The sequence below is a fragment of the Miniopterus natalensis genome, chromosome 14 (assembly GCF_054644295.1).
Source record: "Miniopterus natalensis isolate mMinNat1 chromosome 14, mMinNat1.hap1, whole genome shotgun sequence".
In the NCBI taxonomy this organism is placed as follows: Eukaryota; Metazoa; Chordata; class Mammalia; order Chiroptera; family Miniopteridae; genus Miniopterus; species Miniopterus natalensis.
Window position 1 is genome coordinate 50,462,862 of NC_142094.1, and position 19,087 is coordinate 50,481,948.

At 38.1% G+C, this 19,087-nt stretch overlaps 1 protein-coding gene across 1 annotated transcript; it reads right to left on the bottom strand.

Annotated features, from left to right (window-relative positions):
- Positions 1–601: 601 nt before the first annotated feature.
- Positions 602–19,055, bottom strand: DCLRE1A (DNA cross-link repair 1A). Its single transcript, XM_087823963.1, has 10 exons — positions 18,803–19,055; positions 17,197–18,348; positions 13,699–15,384; positions 12,123–12,256; positions 10,927–11,045; positions 8,414–8,554; positions 6,773–6,918; positions 5,870–6,024; positions 2,262–2,403; positions 602–1,210 (listed from the first exon to the last, which is right to left on the bottom strand). The coding sequence occupies exons 2-10, from the start codon at positions 17,648–17,650 to the stop codon at positions 1,050–1,052; spliced, it is 3,138 nt and encodes a 1,045-aa protein (XP_087680089.1). The 5' UTR covers positions 17,651–18,348; positions 18,803–19,055; the 3' UTR covers positions 602–1,049.
- Positions 19,056–19,087: the final 32 nt, after the last annotated feature.

Consider the following 19,087-nt stretch of genomic DNA (forward strand, 5'->3'; position numbering starts at 1 on the left):
TAGTGCTTCATTACCACTGTGGCCCTAAAAGCTTTTCCTCCCCTAAATGTGATCCCTATAGCCGTTACCTCTATAAAGTAAAATCCAAGCTTATGAATAAAGTTCATGGGGAATACTATCTTTCTGGTGACTGAAGTCATTACTGAAAATACTTTTCCATGAAAACATTTACTAAGAACCCCCCAAATTAATTTCACTGCTGGAGGTGATGTAAGAATATGCATATGCACACATGCATATATCCGTTATGCTGGCCATTTTCATATTTAAACCCCATAAAAACATTTTTAACGAGCATTGGCCTAAAATTTCCATTTTGGATTAGTTATTTAATCTGTGTTGGAGAGATCAAGATTCACAAATAAATGATATAATCTCACTTAAAAAACCAGTGCAATCTAAACTTTTGGTTATCTGACGTCCTGAATAAACAGCTCAGATAAACATCACCATGCAAACTTTCCTCCAGCTTTTATTGGGTGATTATCTAGGCCCTCTGAATCATTATCTTGAGAGTAAAATGCTGAATTATTTGTATTGGAGTTTCATGAAATTATATGAAAGGCACAGTTATAAATCCTAAAAACCAAGACACGGTGCAGCGAATTTAAGGTTAATTTTTAATTTATATATACATATCAAATAAAAGCTTTTGCTCATAAAAATATGCTCCACATTAAATAATTTTAAAGACAAATAATTATTTATATATAATGCTTTCAATCTAATTATCCATTATAATGAATCCTACTGGTCCCTGAATCTGCCTTTATTTCCTCTGTTAAGGCTGGATGCAGAATATAACTACCCCCATTGGCAGGGGCAAAAATCAAGGGTCCTAGGGAGACCAGTCTCCGTGATCACTGATGATGCGGAGAGGCACTCAGCACCATGAACAGGTTATTCAAGTGTAGATAAGAAAATAAGCTGTATGAGTGACCTTCGTGAGGTTTTTCACATAAAGTATATTTCATATATCATTAAAGATTTAACTACTAACAAGCTACACCTAAGTTACTTAACTACTACTGAGTCCTTCAAGGTAACAGTCAATATCCAGCTTCCAATTTCCATTCTTTAAAACATTTCTCCATTGTGCTCCTAGACTTCCAGGTGCCAACATTCACGGTGGGTATGATGTTCTTGGGCCTGAGCCACTGAACAAAACGTTTCATTTCTAGGTAGCTGCTGTGTTCACTATAAGGAATTCCTAGAACACAAAAGAAAAGATTGCCTACTAAAAAAATCAAATTACAAAAAAAAATTCACAAGCCCAAAATAAAATAATAGAGAAAAGGAAAGTGATCCCAAGTATTTTTGTCAGAAACTCCTTGATGTTTTATGTTTTGATAATAAAATTTATCTTTTACAAAAAATAAAGATTAAAACATTAAAATGTTAAAACTTTGAACATTAAAAAATTCTATTACTTTTATATGTAGACAATACTATGCATTTCTATAGATTCGTATTTATAATCAGGCTTTTCTTTTTAAATAATTCTTTCCTTTAAACACTCTGCTCAGCTATGAATTGCGAGAAAATCCTAGAAGAAATATGAGTAAAATTTGAAGAACAAACAGGAGACACTTCATTTCTGGAGTAAGAAGGCAGATTCCAGTCCTCAAGCTTTGCGCATACAGAAAACAAGCAAAAAATGAATAAAATAAATAAGTAAATAAATATTAAACCCTAACAAAATCCCTCATCTTCTCTACTAAAGATCAAGTACCACAGAAACAGGGAGGAAGGGTCCTGTTCTGAGTAAAGCAGGGTCTTCAGAGGCTGAGAGTCAGTCACTGGACTAGTGACATATCAACAATGTTCCCAGCAGCCATTACTGTAGTAAGTCCATTCTGAGGACAACGGTAAACCTCCTCCAAGAGATGAAAACATTCAAGTCAAGCTTGGAACTCCGGCTGCAGCTATCTCTAGCCACTGTTTTCCTGCTCTCAGGGGCACAGCGCCATCGAAATCTGCAGCGCACAACTGTGCCCCCTGCCCCGTTTCAAGTAGTTCCAAAATCTCCCCTACATGTCACTGATCCCTCAAGCAACACGATCTGTATCAGTCAAAGTCTATCTGCTACGTTGTATCAGCTGATGATGTACTAGAGAAGCAGGTACAGCGTTCGCAGAGCGATCTGAAACTCTTGAAGCATTAGAGTCTTTTGTGCCTCTTTCTCCTGCATCTTTAATTTTATGGCTCTTCTAAAAAATGTGATTACAAACATTAAAAGTGAGGAAATTTAATAATTGTACCATATATTGAAATCTTTCCTTTGGTCTGAGGTACAACATCTGCTATACTCGTCAACTTGTTAGAATGTGTCCATCCTGTAGGTCGAAAAGCCAGAATCTGCTCATATCTCCCATGATACTTCTTCAAATGACTCTGTAGACCCTGTTAAATAAAAATAGGACATCGAGCTAATGGTCAGGGGAGATGGGTTCTGAGGAATAAAACAACAATTACAGGTGTTACACTGACATGGTCACAGGAAGTTTCACTTGGTAAATTTCAGCTTGTGACAATCTAGTGCAGCGATTTTCAACCAGCGGCCGCAAGAATGTTTAAAACATGCAACACCCGATTATTCAATCAGGGGCACTGACCTCCTTTCCCTTAGATTGTCAGATAAAAAAATGACAACAGCCAACACAACAGCTGTCTGGTGTGAATGAAATCAAGACTACGCTTATTTTTTGTCGGATGGGCAAAAAATATGTTTCTTGGTGTGCCACATAACTGTAGTAATCAGTTTGTGTGCCATGAGATGAAAAAGATTGAAAATTGCTGATCTAATGCCTTGCTTCCAAAAAATAAAATAAAATCACTGAAAAAATATATTTTCACCTTTACTTATCTAAAGTTAAGCATGCTGAAGTACAGTCTGAAAAAAATAACTAAGATGGGACAACTTTAAACATAAGTAATTATATGTTCAAAAATTACAATTCAGATAGCCACCAAAAAAATCATCTCTCCAAATCCTACCACTATTAAGAAATTAATATTAGAAATACAAATATTATCACTGATAAACATCAACCCAAAAATATCCCCGTGCATGGACAGAGGGTTGACAGAAGAATAGAAAGACAAACACTTTTTCTTTTTTTTACAAATACTTTCATATACTCAACACAGACATATATTTTAAAGATGCACAGTGGCACTCTCTCATGTATTGCTCTTTTCCACCTTTAAATATGAGCTAGAATAATATTAAAACTTTTTATGCTGGTACAACTGGAAGTAATATGCTTCCCTAACTAACCAGAAGTAGAATATAAAACTTTCCAAACCAAAGTCATTGTAAGTGATGCCATTTGATAAAATCCTTAGAAAATCACTAACCAGAGTTCAATCTTTGAAAGATAAAAGAAGTCCAGTTAAGAGATAATAATGGCACAAGGGATACAAAAAGGATACCAAAGAAAGTCTAACACTCTTGGTCTTAAGACTAAACCCAGAGTTTCAAAGGCTTGGTGTAAATATGTAATAAAATTCTAGTTTTATTCAAAATAATAAAAAATCAAAACTGCTCATAATATCATCTTGAATTTCCAAGTCTCCTTCTTCCTTAATCATATACACTCTGAACTATGAAAGTGTCCTAAGAGATGCTGGAATCCATTCATCCATCTACCTATTGACTCATCCAGTAGGTATCTGTCCCAGCTTCAGTGCCAGGTGCTGGTGTGGGGCTGGCAGATAAGAGAAGCACCTTCACTTCTGGAAGCGTACAGCCTGGGGGGGAGACAGTCAAGAAACCCCACTTTCTGGGTCTTTTTTAATGGAAACTATCTGCCCTTTCTTAACTTTCCCTAAGACTCATCATCTAACACACCATTGGCACCTAGGAGCCTTAGAGTTTGACCTTTTCACAAAGAACTCAATTTTTAGTGTAAGTTTAGAAATGGGATTTAGAAATAGGATTGTTGAGTTAAAGGATTTACCCCTAATTTCTACTACTATCCAAGTGGATGAGAGTGCCAATTTCTCTGAATGTCAGCATAGAAATATTACCTTTAAAAAATGCGAATTTGGTAAAAGACAAACATAGCATAGTTATTTTACATGTTTTATTACTAGTAAGATGCTAAACATTTATTATGTTTATCAGGCATTTGTATTTCACTAATGAATTAATAATAATCCTTTCATTTCTCTTGTTTATCAAACAATGACTTTTTATTAATCTGAAGTCAATACAGGAATACCTACCATTAAACGGTCATATTTCTTACCAACTACTACCCCCCTCCCCCCAAAAAAGGTTAAGTTATGGATATATAAGTAAGTTTTCACTACACTAGCCCTGGCTTTGCAAATTTTCAAGTTTTTTGTCTTGCTTAGTCTAGGGTCTAGCTGATGCAGTGCAACTCGCTCAATTACTAATCCTAGTCCCCTTGTCCTCACAAAGAAAAGGAAGTAACAGGAAACCGAGGTTTAGAGCAATTATACACGTAATACCATAAACTGAGAACCCAACTTTCAATACAGGTCATCAGACTTATCCATTCCTATGTGTCTCTGCAAAAACGCTCAGGAGAATTAAATGAGAATTTCTGCTTTTCGTGAGACAAATTAGAGTTACCACAAAAACATATTAACCTGTGCCACAAACAAAAACATGCTATTATCCTATCAGCCAAACACAGAAAAGATTGCCAACAGCCACTTGTCATTAATTCACCACAATTGGAGACCTACTATTATGAGGAATTTTTATTAAGGGACTCAAAGTGCCTGATCTATGACTTGTCTGTTTATTGGTAACCAGTTTGTGACAAAAATGCTTTCCGTATATGCCACTAGAATTACTTCTTCAGTTCAAAAATAATCATCTGTAAGACTGTTACAATGTTTTACCATATTTAGTCACTTGGGTGGCAGTCAACTCCACATAATGCACATAAAATTGGGATGTTGAACTAGGTAGCAAGAATGGTATTATTTAGTTTTTACGGCTTTCAAGCATGCCTTACTTAGAAACCCTGGAAATTGTATCAGGTTATATTTTCACAAAAAGTAATTAGTTCTGACGCAACAAAACCATTTCTGGCTAGTAAAAAAAATGGCTTTAAGTACTAAGTACAATATAGCTTCATGGTAAACATCAACTTCTCCTCTGTGTTTTGAAGATAAGAAATCGTCAAAAATGTCATGAACATCTGGTCACTTTATTGGAGGAAGGGGAAGGTCTCCTGAAGGTGATACAAACAACAGATGACAAGTACAGAAAAAGTAGACAATGATTTCAGATCATTTCTTTTTCCAAAACACTAGCTCGAAAAAAACAGTATCAAAATGAATACTTCTGAGTCACTAAAACTGATCTGAATTCCTATCATAAAAGTGGCACTTGAGTTTGGAGTTGTTTGAAGATTAAATTCTCAGTTAAGTTTGGACTTGTAAACATATGATCTCTAAAAGGCGGCAATGCGTATCAGTGCAAACAGTCTGTAAAAGCTGTAGGCTGCAAGGGAATTGCCGAAGAGGAAGAGGTGACCCTTTTCCTGTTTAAGGCTAATGACTCCCTCTGGGTTTCCAGGTCCTTCTCAGAAACTTTACTTCGTTAATTATTCCCTTCTCTCATGCATTTGTTTCCTCCCTTATGCCAGTTCTCTAGTTCCTAAGCTCCTGGTGGGCATGTGAATTACAATACAGAGATGCACACACAAAAAACTAAAAATATTTAAAATTCCCCTTAAAAGATTTTCTAGGGCAAATTTACTACAGGCGATGACTTCATTGTAACTGAATCCCACTACATTAAATGCGGGCAAATGGAATTCTACTTTTACGGTCATCAGAGCACCTTTTCTAGTTTCTCCTAAAGACGTGTCTCTTGGATGCTTACCTTAAAATTAATTTGCATCATTGGAAGAAGGTGAACCAGTGAACCACACATGTCTGTAGTGATGAAGGAATTAATTTCTGGTATATTGAGGCACTGTAAGGTTTTATATTTTTCTTGGGACATGCCCACTTTTGAACCTAAAACATCAGCAATGGCTATAGGCGAAGAAAAAGGTTAAAAATAGTAAAATTTAAAATAAGAATTTACCAAATAAAAAGAAATTCAAAACATTCACGCTTTTGCCATAACATCTCAAAAAGGCTGAATAATTTTGTTGTTTAAATGTGTGGAATAAGTTGTGAGAAAACCAAAGAATTTATTTTTAAAAACCTAGTATTTAAGAACTACAAAATATGTCTAGAAAGGGGTAGAAGAAGGGAAGAAACCAAATTTGGAGGAGTTAAAACCCTGGCTTCCTCACTTCATATCTTAATGTTTGACCTTATGTGACCATAGATAAGAAGAAATGGAAAGTACTTCAAAAAACAGTTCAGTACTATTTAGATAAACTACAGTTACATATCCAGAAATCATTTAGGAAAATTAAAACTATTGTCTAAGATAATTAACTGATGGTCAGCATCAAAGAATGCAGCGACACAACTATATACTAGACATCTTCAAAGTTTATTAAAATGTGAACAGAGCATGGGCATTTGCTCTATAAACATTTTGTAGATATAAAGGCTACCATAAACACATATCAAATGTTTCCATTCGGTTAAGCCTTTCAAAGTTTAAATGATTCGGACTCCATCAAATTTTCCTTCAACTTCAAAGGTAATGCTGAACCATTTCAGGAAATAAATACCAAGCACAAGAATAGAGACCGAAAGGGCTTTATGCAAAAAGAAGCTGATCTTTATAATATATTAATGTAAATTAGATACAGCTAACACCCACCTAGGAAGACTTTCTCTTTTCCAATAGAATAAGTGCCACAGACAACAAGAGTACGTGGGTTTAGAGTTACAGCCTCAAAGGCAGTGTTGATGGCAAACTGGATAACTTCTTGCTGAGACGGAAAGCAGTATTCTGGGCTGCAATATCTGGAATATGGAAATATGGTACTTATAAAAAGAGCAACAAGAAAGCCACAGCATTAAATTGGATGCTATTTTAGAAAATAAGCTTTAGCAAAACTGCATACAACAGCAGTATAATATATTAACACCAGCGCAGGTTATCGCACTTCCTGTGGGTAAAATATTTGTTACCGGCTATTGATAATTCATGATGGGATTATGCATTTTCAGTATACTTTTCTCATTATGTTTCTTTTATCACCTTCAAATAAGGAAATGCCTTTTTTTCCCTTCAAGAATATTTTGAGCCAGCCAGCTATTTTAGCTCTGAATTATAAACCTCAATCTTTTTTTTTTTAACCCCAATCACTAGCAAAGAAAAATCTATTGATAGGGATTATCTCTGAACTAAAGAATTCTGCTACGGTAAAAAAATAATTATTAAAATGATGAAATGAAACATGAATTTAACAAAGTAGTTTTAAACTGTTAATATTCACATGGTCATCTTCTCTTCTTAGGAGATACAGAAATATATACAGTGTTACAGGAATGTACCAAATCCAGGTGGGGCTACCTCAAAACAATAATGTCCAATGAAAAGCTAACCCTCAAACTACTATCTATATATATTGAGATGAAAATTAAGTAGTTTTTCACTATAAAAGTCAAAGTACAAATACCAAAAGAATGTATTTTTTTCCAATTTTCAAAACTTTTCGTTGTTCAGCCATTAGAATAGAGAAAAATCTTAATCCTTTCTCCTATAGAAACCCACAAAGAAATTCACAATTGTATGTAGAATAGTGCTAAGTAACAAGAAACTTTTTTTAAGACTTATTATTTTAATTTATCTGATGTTTAAAGCATATAAAAAGGAATGGAAAAATAGCTAGTGTTCGCAAACAGGATGTAGAAAGAACATCTTTTTCTAAAATATGTCACCCAAACTCCTTCTCTTTGAAATAGGTTGAAATAGGTAACATAATTTCTAACAAATTGGTGAGGTATTTTAATCTATAATAAAAAGATGAAGGCTTATACCGTTACGTTATAGCACCTAATAATAATTCAAAGTTGTCACTTATAAATTACCTTAAGAAAAAAACAAATTCTGAATACTCAGAAACAGAGTCATATTTTGGCCTCAGTTTTCGCCTCACAGTTATACTTTATAGTTACAGACAGTTGAAAGGGTAACCTAAAAGGGTGCTTTCCTAACAGCTGCATCCCAATTTTTCTTCGTTGTTTCAGTAGTAGGATTCTCACATAAACCATATTTCAAAAGGAAATTATTTTTAAAAAAATTGAGCTGTAGTCAGTTAAGACATGTAATCCCAAATTTGTCCTTAAGCAAGCATGGTTTTTATTTCAAACAGCACCCCTCTGATAAGTAGCTGTCAGATGATAACTGACAAAAGGTCATAGTTTGGATTACCTAGGCAAATGCTCAAATTATTCCTAACCTACATGGCAATGCCGTCGGTGGGAAAGGGAGGCGCACAAGCAGCTCGCTTACGTGGTGTCTAAGTAGAGCGTGTGCACTCTCCGGCCGGCGAGAAGAGAACGCTCCATGGAGGGATCGGCTCGGAAGTCCCCGGTGTGCAGCATGGCGTTACCATTCGGAAGACAGAAAAGGATCATGACAGCGCCTGGGCAGCTGAACACAAACATTGCAGAGAACCGTCTTAACACAGGCAAGCACCTCAAGGAAGCGTACTTATCCCAGTATCAAGTTAAGACACTTCGGTAGCTGACGGCGACGACAGAGCACTGTGCGACAGAGGAAGTGTAGCTCTTCAATTAAGGAAGTTTACATCAGAAAAAACACACACACAGAAACTGGTGTGCCAGAAGGCAGGCCTGGTTTCTCAAACTCCACATCCCCAAGGAAGGCCCATCCTTAGGACTAGCCCTTGAAGAGGAGTTCTGAGCGCTTGGAACAGTCTGCTGCTGAGAGTGCATTATGTACGCCCGAGGCCTGGGCCACGTGTTACTAGTGTGATCAAACAGCTTAGGCCAATACTGTGATCGCTGGCGAAGCAGTTTTTGCTCAGGGGACTAGAGCCTGAGTAGCTGAGGTCAGTCACATGGTGCTGAGTGCCTATATGACCCCCAGTAAAAAGGACAAGGCTCCGGTGAGCTTCTCTGGGTGGCAACATCTCATAGGTGCTATTACACATGGCTCCTGGGAGAACTGGGCACATCTGTGTTACGCACTAGAAGATGACACCTGTGCACTTGTGCCTGGCTTCTCCTGGGTCCACCCCGTTTGCCTTTTCCCTTGGCTGACTTTAATCTATATTTCTTCCTCGTTGTAAGTTGTACATGTTTGGCAGCTTTGCTGAGTCCTGTAAGTCCTTCTCAGGAGCCACTGAGTCTAAAGGACCCCTGATACAATGGGGTTTGGAAATTCTGCCAAAACACAAGAACTTTCATTTTGAATTTTAAGAAAACACAGGAAATAATTACATTTGTAATTAAAACCTTCTTCTTACCTCCTTGCTCCAAAACTTCAGACCCCAATTATTTTACTGGGGAATTCTATCAAACACTTCAGGAAAAAATAATACCAATTCTATACAACCAACTTTCAGAAAAGAGAGGAGGAATGAACACTTCATGAGGCCAGCATTACCCTGATAGCAAAACCAGACAAAGCGTTATAAAAAAAAATACAGACCAATATCCATCACAAAACCAGACATAAAATTTCATTAGCATATCAAGTCCAGCAATGTATTTTTTAAAGGGGTAAAACAGGAAGACCAAGTGGGGTTTATCCCAGCAATGCAAGGCTGGCTTAACATTCAAAAAGTACATCACTGTAATTTTTACCATGTTAACATTATAAAGGGGAAAAATCATATGATCATCTTGATACCAAAGAAGCATTTCACAAAATTCAACAACTATTCATGATTATGAATGTTCAGGAGACTAGGAACAGATGGGAACTTCCTCAACCTGATAAAAGGCACCTGTGAAAAATCTACTGCTAACATCATTTTTAATGGAGGAAGAGTGAAAGCTTTTCCTCTTAAGATCAAAAACAAGGCGGCATGTCTGCTCTAACCATTCCTAGTCAACACTGTACTGAAGGTCTGGGCCACAACAGTAAACAAGAGGGAAAAAAGCACTCCAAATGGAAAGTAAGAAGCAAACCAAAATTTCCTTTATTTACAGATGACATGATTGGATATGCAGAAAATTTTCAAGAATCTACGAAAAACCTATTATAACTAATGAACAAATGTAGCAAGATCTTGAGATACAAAGTCAATAAACGAAAATCAGTTGTCCATCAAGAAGTGAGTGGATAAACAAACTGTCAGGTGTCCATACAACAGACACTACTCAGTAATAAAAAGGAACACAATTGCGTAGATGAATCTCAAAAACATGACGAGCGACAGAAACCAGACATAAAAGAGTAGATGCCGTGTAATTTCATTTAGATGAATCCCTAGGAAAGACAAATCTAATCCATTGTGATACAAAACAGAACAAATGGTGGGGCTGGGGATTCACTGAGCAAGAACACAAAGAAACCTTTGGGAAAGGAAACATTTCTGTATTTTTATTGCGGCAGAAATTAAATGGGTGTGTACTTTTGCCAAAATTCAGCAAACACTTAAAATTGGTCCATTTTATTTACCTCAATAAAGTTGACTTAAAAAAAAGAGAACTTGAGTTGTAATTGGTAATTAAAAAAAGAACAGCAAAGTTCGCAGACGACAACTTAAAGGCGACCTGAAGAAAGAGCACTGGCCTCGATTTTAGGAGACCTCAATTTAGACTTAATTTTAAATCTCTATGATCTCTCAGGTACATGAGGCTAGCATTCTATGAAAGGTAGAAAGAAGAAAGTCAACAGCTGCCATTTTTGCAATGTAAATAGTGACAGTACTTTACATTTTTAAATATGAGGAAAAGGGGTGGGACATCTGTAATACTGTCAACAATAAATTTTTAAAAAGTGAGGAAAAGAGGGAAACCATTTCCCAAAAAAAAACACCCTTTAATACTTACTGATTGGCATCAAGCAAAACAACTTTGACGTCATTCACTATGCATTCGGTGTCCATTGGTAACGGATGGATATACTGCTCCTCCACATGAAGTTTGCTCTTCAACAAATTGCCAGTTATCTGCAAAACACAATGTGCTTATTGGTGATCCAGTAAAACACTAAATAAGTATTTTATTTCATATCCTGGTTAGAGCCCAAGTATCTTAATAATCTTGTGTTCTCCCCCTTAAATCCAGTGTAAACATTCCAAAATGCCAGGAAGATGGCTATGTCATGCTCTGCTTAAATACTGTCACCAGCTCTCTCTTACCTGTGAAAAGTCCATCCCTGGCGTGATATACAAAACCCTTCATGATCTGGCCCCTGCCCATTTATGCAGGTTTATCTCCTATTTCCCTATCTTGTGTCTAGCAATTCTGAAATACTTGAAGTGCCTGGAATGGGTCTATTTCTCAGGTGTCTGCCTTTACATAACAAACTCCACTCTCTACCTGGAATGCTCTCTCCTCTCTCCTCTGCCTGGTCCTGGAATCAAACAGATCTGTGTTCAACTTCTGGCTTCATTACTAGCCCTGACTGGGGGCACGTCACTTAACCTCTTCAAGCTTCAGTTACTTCATCAATATAAAGAGGATAACTCAAGAACGCTGTGAGAATTAAATCAAATTCTACCAAAGCCTGTAGCAGTAGGCAATAAAATGTTCACCTTTCAATAATTAGTTCAAACTATTTTTTGCATCACGAAATCCTCTCTAACCTTAGCTTGAGACAGAGTAGAGCATTCCTTTCTCCCTACTTCCTGGCACTCCATTCACTTTTCTACTGCAATACTGATCCCATCGGGTATTATTTGTGAACGCATCCCTTAAGGGTGTAAGCTCCTTTAAATTAGGTACTTGGCCTTGAATTATTTTTTAGGCACTCAGTTAATGTTTACTAAACAAAACTTAGATTTTTCTTTAGTACACTGTGAAGTAGTTTATTATTTCCACATACTAAAGCATATTTTTTTTAAAAACTTTTGTAACTATTGAAAATAACACATTCAATTCTAGAATATCAACACAGAATCTGTTTTCTCATATCTTGTCTAGTAGATTGATAGATCTTACAGTTTTAATTATTCCTTTTTAACCAAATTGCTTAGAAATTCACTGCATTCTACAAATGCATAATTTAGAATACTAAAACTCACCTCACTACAGTAAATGGGAAATGTGAAGTTTTTAGACAATCCAGCATAGTGATCAGAATGAAAATGCGTGAGGAAATAGGCCGTGCAACCTTCAACCATGCCATACTGGAAGGCGTCAACGGTAAAGCCGGTTCCTGCAATGAGAACACCAACACAGCTGCTTGAGCAACGCCAACCAAGAAAAAGATAACTCAACTTGATTACAAATACTGAACCCTCGAATGTCTTCACATCTCACTTCTAAGTTAACTTTGCAATTTAATTTAAAACTTACACCAGGTTAGTCAGCAAAAGGTGATACTAGAGATGAAAATGAGTCTTGTAAGTTTCCACTAAATATCCCAGTATATGCTTTTTTAAATAATTATACGAAAAAATCAAAATACTAAACTACAAACCAATAACTTCTTTGTTTTACTTTGAGTATTATTTCTTGGAATATTTTCCCGATACTTACTAGTCACCTAAATTCCTTTACTGCTGCAAAATAGCCAAAGGAGAATGCTAACTCTTCCAAAACATGAATGCTAAGGTGGCAAAAATGATTGAAGGCCCCAAATAATCTTACATATTACAATGGTTTGAGGTCCTCCAAAGGGCCACAGTACAATAACAGATAAAAAGTACGTCAGTACTATTTGAATTTCATTGTGAGGAGTGGGAAAGAGGGAGGGAAACAAACACACAAAATGCCTAAAAAGTCTCTCTAGAGGAGCAATTAAAAAAAAAGTTAAAAAGGCTGAGCTGTTCTAAAATGTGTTCATGAAAAAAATACCCAATTATATGCAAGTAAATAAGCAAATAATTCTATTGAGACTTATCAACACATGGTATAGTTTAGACTGGTTTAAAGTACAGAAATGTCAATCAAAATAATTATTAAAAGCAAAACTAGAGCTATGATGGACAAAATGCTATTCTCTACATAAATATTTTGAACAAATTATAGCTCTAAATCATCAATAGAGCACTTGAAAAATCTTTTTGAAACCAAGTGTATTTCGGCAGTTTTCTTTTATATTCTTTTAAGAAGAGTTACTGGTTCCTTCAATATAAAAATTCCTTTCACCAGACATTTTCCCACTAACTCACCTATGAAGACATGAAAAATCACAAGCATATGAAAAAGCTGAGAAACTAAGTTATGATGTGGTTTAAAAATGTTTGGCATTTATGACGACCTATATAACCTGTGGCATTGTCCTTCTTTGAAGCTATTTAGTGCTTTGCAGTTCTCCTTAGAGATGCTTAGAGACTGTCTTTTATTATAGTTATTTTATAGGGAGCGTTTCCTCCTCCTGTATTAATCTGATCTTTACTAGTCTTTGTCAAATCTATAACACCCACCTAACTAGTACAGTATCACGTACATAGAATATGTTGAATAAAACTTCACCGAATGGAGCAAAAAAGGTTAAACACACACACACAAAAATCTACGTAACAAGTCAGTGAAGTATCATAGGAAATACATACCCAAAACTGTTTCATGCAAACACACACACTGGGCAATGAACGTGAAATTTTAAAAAGCTGACTCTCTGTAGATACAATAAGCGTTGATATTTCAGCTTACCAGGTATTTTCTTATAGAATGGACATGTCCTTCTTAATTCTGCGGCAGATGAGTCTGGGATCTTCCTGTGGCCTCTCTGCAGCCCACCACCGGCTGACTTTATGAAACCTTTGTCTTTGCTTAAATTGACTGCTCCAGCTTTCGTCTTGTTAACAAGGTAATTTGACCTCTTCTGAGGTGTTCCTAACGGTTGTGAGTCTGACTTTTTAAGTCTCTTTCTTTGATGCTGTGCCCTCTTACTAGGTTCCACAGATTGCCAATTCTCATTCAAATCCTTGGCATCAAATTCTGAATCACTTAAAGATTTTTCTGCTTTCCTCTTGCACTGCCCGGACCTCTTTTTATTAGGACTTACAACTGGATTTAAGTTCATCCCTTCTAATGTACTTTCCCCCATCACTTTCTCTTCTTTTCTTTTAGGTGGTAGACCAAAATACACACCTATATCCATTTGCTTCATTACCTTGGTAGAAGGCTGTGTAGCATTGCACTGAGAACCGGACGGCACCATTTTCAGAGACTTAGGAGAAGTAGGTGTGCTCGAAGCTGTCTCTGTATTTAAAACTGCAACTTGACTGTCTAGCATACCACCTAATGCCTTTCTGCAGGAACATGCTGAGTTAGTACTATTCTTCGCACTGAAATTTTTACTTGATAATTCTTTAATTTTACTTTGGCTTGGATGGAAAGAAAGGCACCCTCCTCGGGCCTGGCTTTCAAAAGGTTTTGACATTTTACTCTTAAGTAATGGAAGAGAAAATTGATTGTAAACAGCTGACTCTTCAATTATCTGTTTCTGTTTATTTGATGGAGATGAGTGCAATTCTGGCTCATCAGGTTTTGCTTTAGTGGCTTGATAACTAGCAGCAGCAAGCCCTCCTGCTAATGCAGGTGGAAACAAGAAATTAGCAGCATATACTGGATCATGATACAAAATATTATCATTTTTTAAAAGAAGTTCAGAAGAATCATTCAGAGTGTAGTATTTATACAATCCTTCATTGTATTTATCTTGAGTTAAGAAGCTCTTCATTTCGGGGCCGCTCTCCTCCTGATCCCTCAGTAAGGGACAGTGGGCTTTTTTAAACAAAGGACAGCTATTGTCATCTTCTTCTAGGTTGTCATCTTTAGAGCTTTCTGTAAAAAACAGTTCCTGCTGTGAATCATCCAGCTTTTCATCTATATCGTATGTTTCTTCATCACTTTGAAGAGGAGAATAGGAGATTTCACAGTCGCTCAAGTCATTTTCTGGCCATGGCAAATTTGTGTGTTCTGAGTTGTTTTGGCTTTCTAAATTTTCAGCAAGAGGCAAACCAACTCCTACCAGTTTGTCATTATTAACACATTGTACAAACTGTGGGGCTTGTTGGGAAGATTGGATATTTGCCGAAGAGGAAATCTTTTTCTTCGTTTCAGTTGGGGACTGAGATTTTCCTAGACACTGTGTCACCAACAAGGGATCAACTGAAACATTTTTTAAGTTCTCAGTTTGTTTTTGATATGGAGACCATCTTTCCTCAAGGCTACAAAGAAAGCCTGAATCAGTCGCACTGAAACTGGCCCCTGCCCCATGGGATGGACTGCTAAGAGGACTATTACCAGCCCTACTTTGAGCTAGCAGGAAGTGAGTGTACCTCTTGTAATGAGAAGGAATTGTTGAGGTACACAGAAAACCATCAGGACACTCTGAAAATTGTAATAAAGAAAAAAAGTATTACAGTCTCATAGCACAGACTAAGTTTTGACAGTATTAGCATCATAAATTAACACGTACATGTAAAATCATCAGCCCTACTTTGAGGCCTTAGGACAACTATCTTTACACAAATCAAAAGATCAGCATAAAATAACAGTAATCCAGTCTGTTTTTGCAAGGTGCTAGTTATTATTTTTAAGTCAAACAAATATGAGCTCCTTCAAAATCCATGTCCTGCTTGCATTACTTATTTCTTAATTGGGTGCTACAAACTGATACCATCAGTTGCACTTGTTCAATATTGCTCAGGCAATAAAGAATAAAGAAGATTGATCTCTCTCTCACAGAAGTTCTACTCCAAATTTTTCTTATGGAGCAATACAGATTTAGTAGCCAATTAGCTTCCATTATTTAATAATAACAACCTTAATTAGTTAGAGTGGTTCATACCCTGGACAATTTAGATTCTGTTCTAAGATTTGAAATTCAGTTTGATATACTGGTTAATAATAATACGGAAACTATTCCCCATCATACCATTACGATTGAGTACCATTCTGTAAACCATCTTGGCATATCCCCAAGTATGTTTATTTCCTGGTTTATAAAAATAATGATCCCTTCTTCCCCCCAAAAAGGATGTTACATTAAACTAGAAGACTTCGTTGCTTAAAACTTAACTGAAAACCACCTCAAAAAGTATTTGTTATAGAACAGAGTTCAATTCAAGAAGAGTCCGTCTGAGACTATTCAAAAGAGTTTAGTCAGTAAAAAAAGAAAGAAGAATCTCTTTGAGGTGGTTTCATCTATAAGACATTTCACCCTGATGTGTTCACCATGGGACTCCAACTTCCATTTCTGGTTTTCAGGCCACTTAAAAGCAAATTACTAGCATTTGATAAGGCTTTCATTTGCTATACTTTTATAAGAAAGGCTGATGCCAAATTTTAAGAGTTCTTTTGCATCTTCATGCAGAACTTCAAAATGACAGAGGTTAATAATAAAATGGTTTCTGGATCATACTTAACATGAAAGCCATGCTGAGTATTATTTTTACTTTACTGAATTTTAATTCTTTGAGATTTAAAAATCACTGTACCGTATATATGATAACTTTAAAACATACAAATCAACACAACCCATTTTCCAAATACTCCAAGTTGGATTTTCTACATTTTAAACATTACATTTATTAGATGTTTTAAAAGACAAAAACATAGCTTTACTTCAGTTACCAATTGTTACATTTTTATTAGAACCTTAGTAACCTGAGACTCCCTCCCAGTTCCACTTCCTGTACATTAGCATGATGCATCCAACACAACCACATTTAGAAGACTGGATTATATTCATAATTCTCTAAAAGTCTGCTTCATAAAAGATAACAAAACGAACAAGTTGTTTAACTTTTCAGAACCCTCATCTATAAAATGTCAATACCACTACCTCATGCAGTTGTTGTGAGAGTCAAGCAAGTAAACCGAGTGAAGGTAGCTAATATGTGCTCAATTAGCGTTTATGGAAAACAACTGAGATGTTTAGGGGCTTTTATGAAATAAAATGCATTTAGACTGCTTTCAGGTTTGCAGCATTCTTTACAATTATACCATTGGCTGCTCTCTTTTTACCCTTCTCAAGAAAGGTACACATGCATTACCTTGATTGCTTCTAGGTTTAAGTCACTTACACCTCTAGCGTCTCATCTGTCTTTTGGTTTAATGCTTCCCTTGCCTGTTTCACTGGACCGATGTTTGGCCTACAGCGGGCCTATTTAAAAACCACTGTCTTTTTTGTAATCTTACCTGTTTCAGAGGCTGGAGGAGAATCCAAACACTCAAAAACATGCCATCGAGGTGTCTGGCCTATCAAGGAGGAAAAAGGCACCTGGCAGTTTGGGCAGTAACCCTCATGAACTGGTCGTGTCTTTGGAGACACCTGTTTGTTTTTGTGAGTCCTACAGTGCTTTCCTGGAGTGGTCTTGCCTTGGGACTGCTGGTTGCCATCGCCACAACTAGAACTCTGACTAGAAACTGTGGAAGTCTGACTGTCTGTTTCTCCAAGGCACGTTTCGGGGTCCTTTGCCTTCTCTTTAGCTCCCACAGCTCTTTTATTTCTGTTTCGTTTTGACTGGCATTTTCCGTCTGTTGCTTTTTCAACAGATTTTGGAATGTTCTGAGAGCAACTACTTGGATGCCCCGGTTTTGGTTTTCTTCTGTATTCCCAGATGTCTTCTTCCGAAAAAGTATCTTCCAACATGGCAAATAGATTTTTATCATCAAAGCAGCACTAATCTAAATTAAATTGAGAGCCTACTTCTTGTTACAAAAATTCAAAATGGAATTATTTTGCCGGGGGGAAAAAACCACCACCACACCACAAACCAAAATTCCCACGACCCTGAACCTGAGCAGGCCAATGACAATAAAACCACAACAATCTACCACAGGGGTAGCATCTGAGAAGTTCCCTATTTCTGTGGCTACGCTTTTTCAGGTACCTCGCCTTTTCCAGGGCTTGATTCATAAACATAATCATCAGTCATACCTGGAAAATTAAACCTTAATTTTCGAAGAGGAGTCAGAATGAGCTTTGGGAAATTGCTATAAAGCTCCTACCAGTTTCCTTTCAACTGGGCGACTGTCCTAACAACTCACAAACCCACGCAAGTCCCGGGCAAGGGGCTCGAGCACTAGCTGGCTACCTCAATCTGCTAAACAGCACTGGGCCCCCCATAGTGAAAGACGTGTGTGACTGCCAGGAGAAGTGTGTGACTGCCAGGAGAAGGGTGTCACTGCCAGGAGAAGGGTGTCACTGCCAGGAGAAGGGTGTCACTGCCAGGAGAAGGGTGTCACTGCCGGTAAACGTAACTGCCCGTATCCATGACTCGTGGATATTCGACCGCTGCAGTTTCCTGGGTCAGTCCACCATCTTCCTCCGGCAGCAATGCACAGACACTGCACAACAGACAAACACAAATTCCTGGGTGTGAGGTCGTGCCCGCCGCGGGCCACCCTCCCAGCTCCGGGCCGCGGCGGTGGCCGGCCCTGTCCGCCGCCAGCTCAGCGCCCAGGCGCCAGGGCTCGGCCCCACGCCCGCGGCCTCCCCCGCCCGGGCAGGGAGCGAGGGGCCGCAATCACAGCCCTCCGCCTGCGGGGAGGGGGCGGAAGCCCGGCGCCACCGCAGCCCACCTGCCGCCGGCACCCCCGGGAGCAGCCCCAGCTGCGCCCGCTCCCTCGCGGGCCCCCTCCCGCTGCTGACACTCTATTCGCGCCCGCACTTTCCACACGCGCAGGGCGACAAATGACTGTACCTGTGTACAAGCCAAAGCCGCTGGCCGGTCACACGCCACCCCCACCCCCACCCCCACTTGGAAAAGCCTGTCCCCTGAGGATATCCCGACTCCCGTACCTGCACGGTCTCGGCGGGCCTGCTTCCCGCCACCGGCGCCGTGTCGAATCGGCTGGTTCCGGTCTAAGAGCCGGACTTCAAAAAAAATGGGGGGGGGTGGAAATCTGGGCCCTTTTGTAGTCCTGCGGATTCACTGTGTTTTATTTCACGTCCTAAAAGCGACAGGGCCGGGGGGTGGTTCTCTTACAGTTTCTAGAACGCTGTCCCAGAGGCCGCTTCCTGTCGAATCTGCTGTCGCGAAAGCCCGGCCGCGGGACTTAGAAGGGGCGGGGGGGCGGGGGCGGC

Excerpts from the sequence above, each read along its gene's own strand:
- DCLRE1A (XM_087823963.1), bottom strand. The coding sequence starts at position 17,650 with ATGTTGGAAGATACTTTTTCGGAAGAAGACATCTGGGAATACAGAAGA. Across the intron at positions 8,555-10,926 it reads GTTTTGCTTGATGCCAATCA|CTGCCCAGGCGCTGTCATGA; the intron begins GTAAGTATTAAA and ends GTTTGTGTTCAG. Across the intron at positions 6,919-8,413 it reads ACGCTCTACTTAGACACCAC|ATATTGCAGCCCAGAATACT; the intron begins GTAAGCGAGCTG and ends TCCATATTCCAG.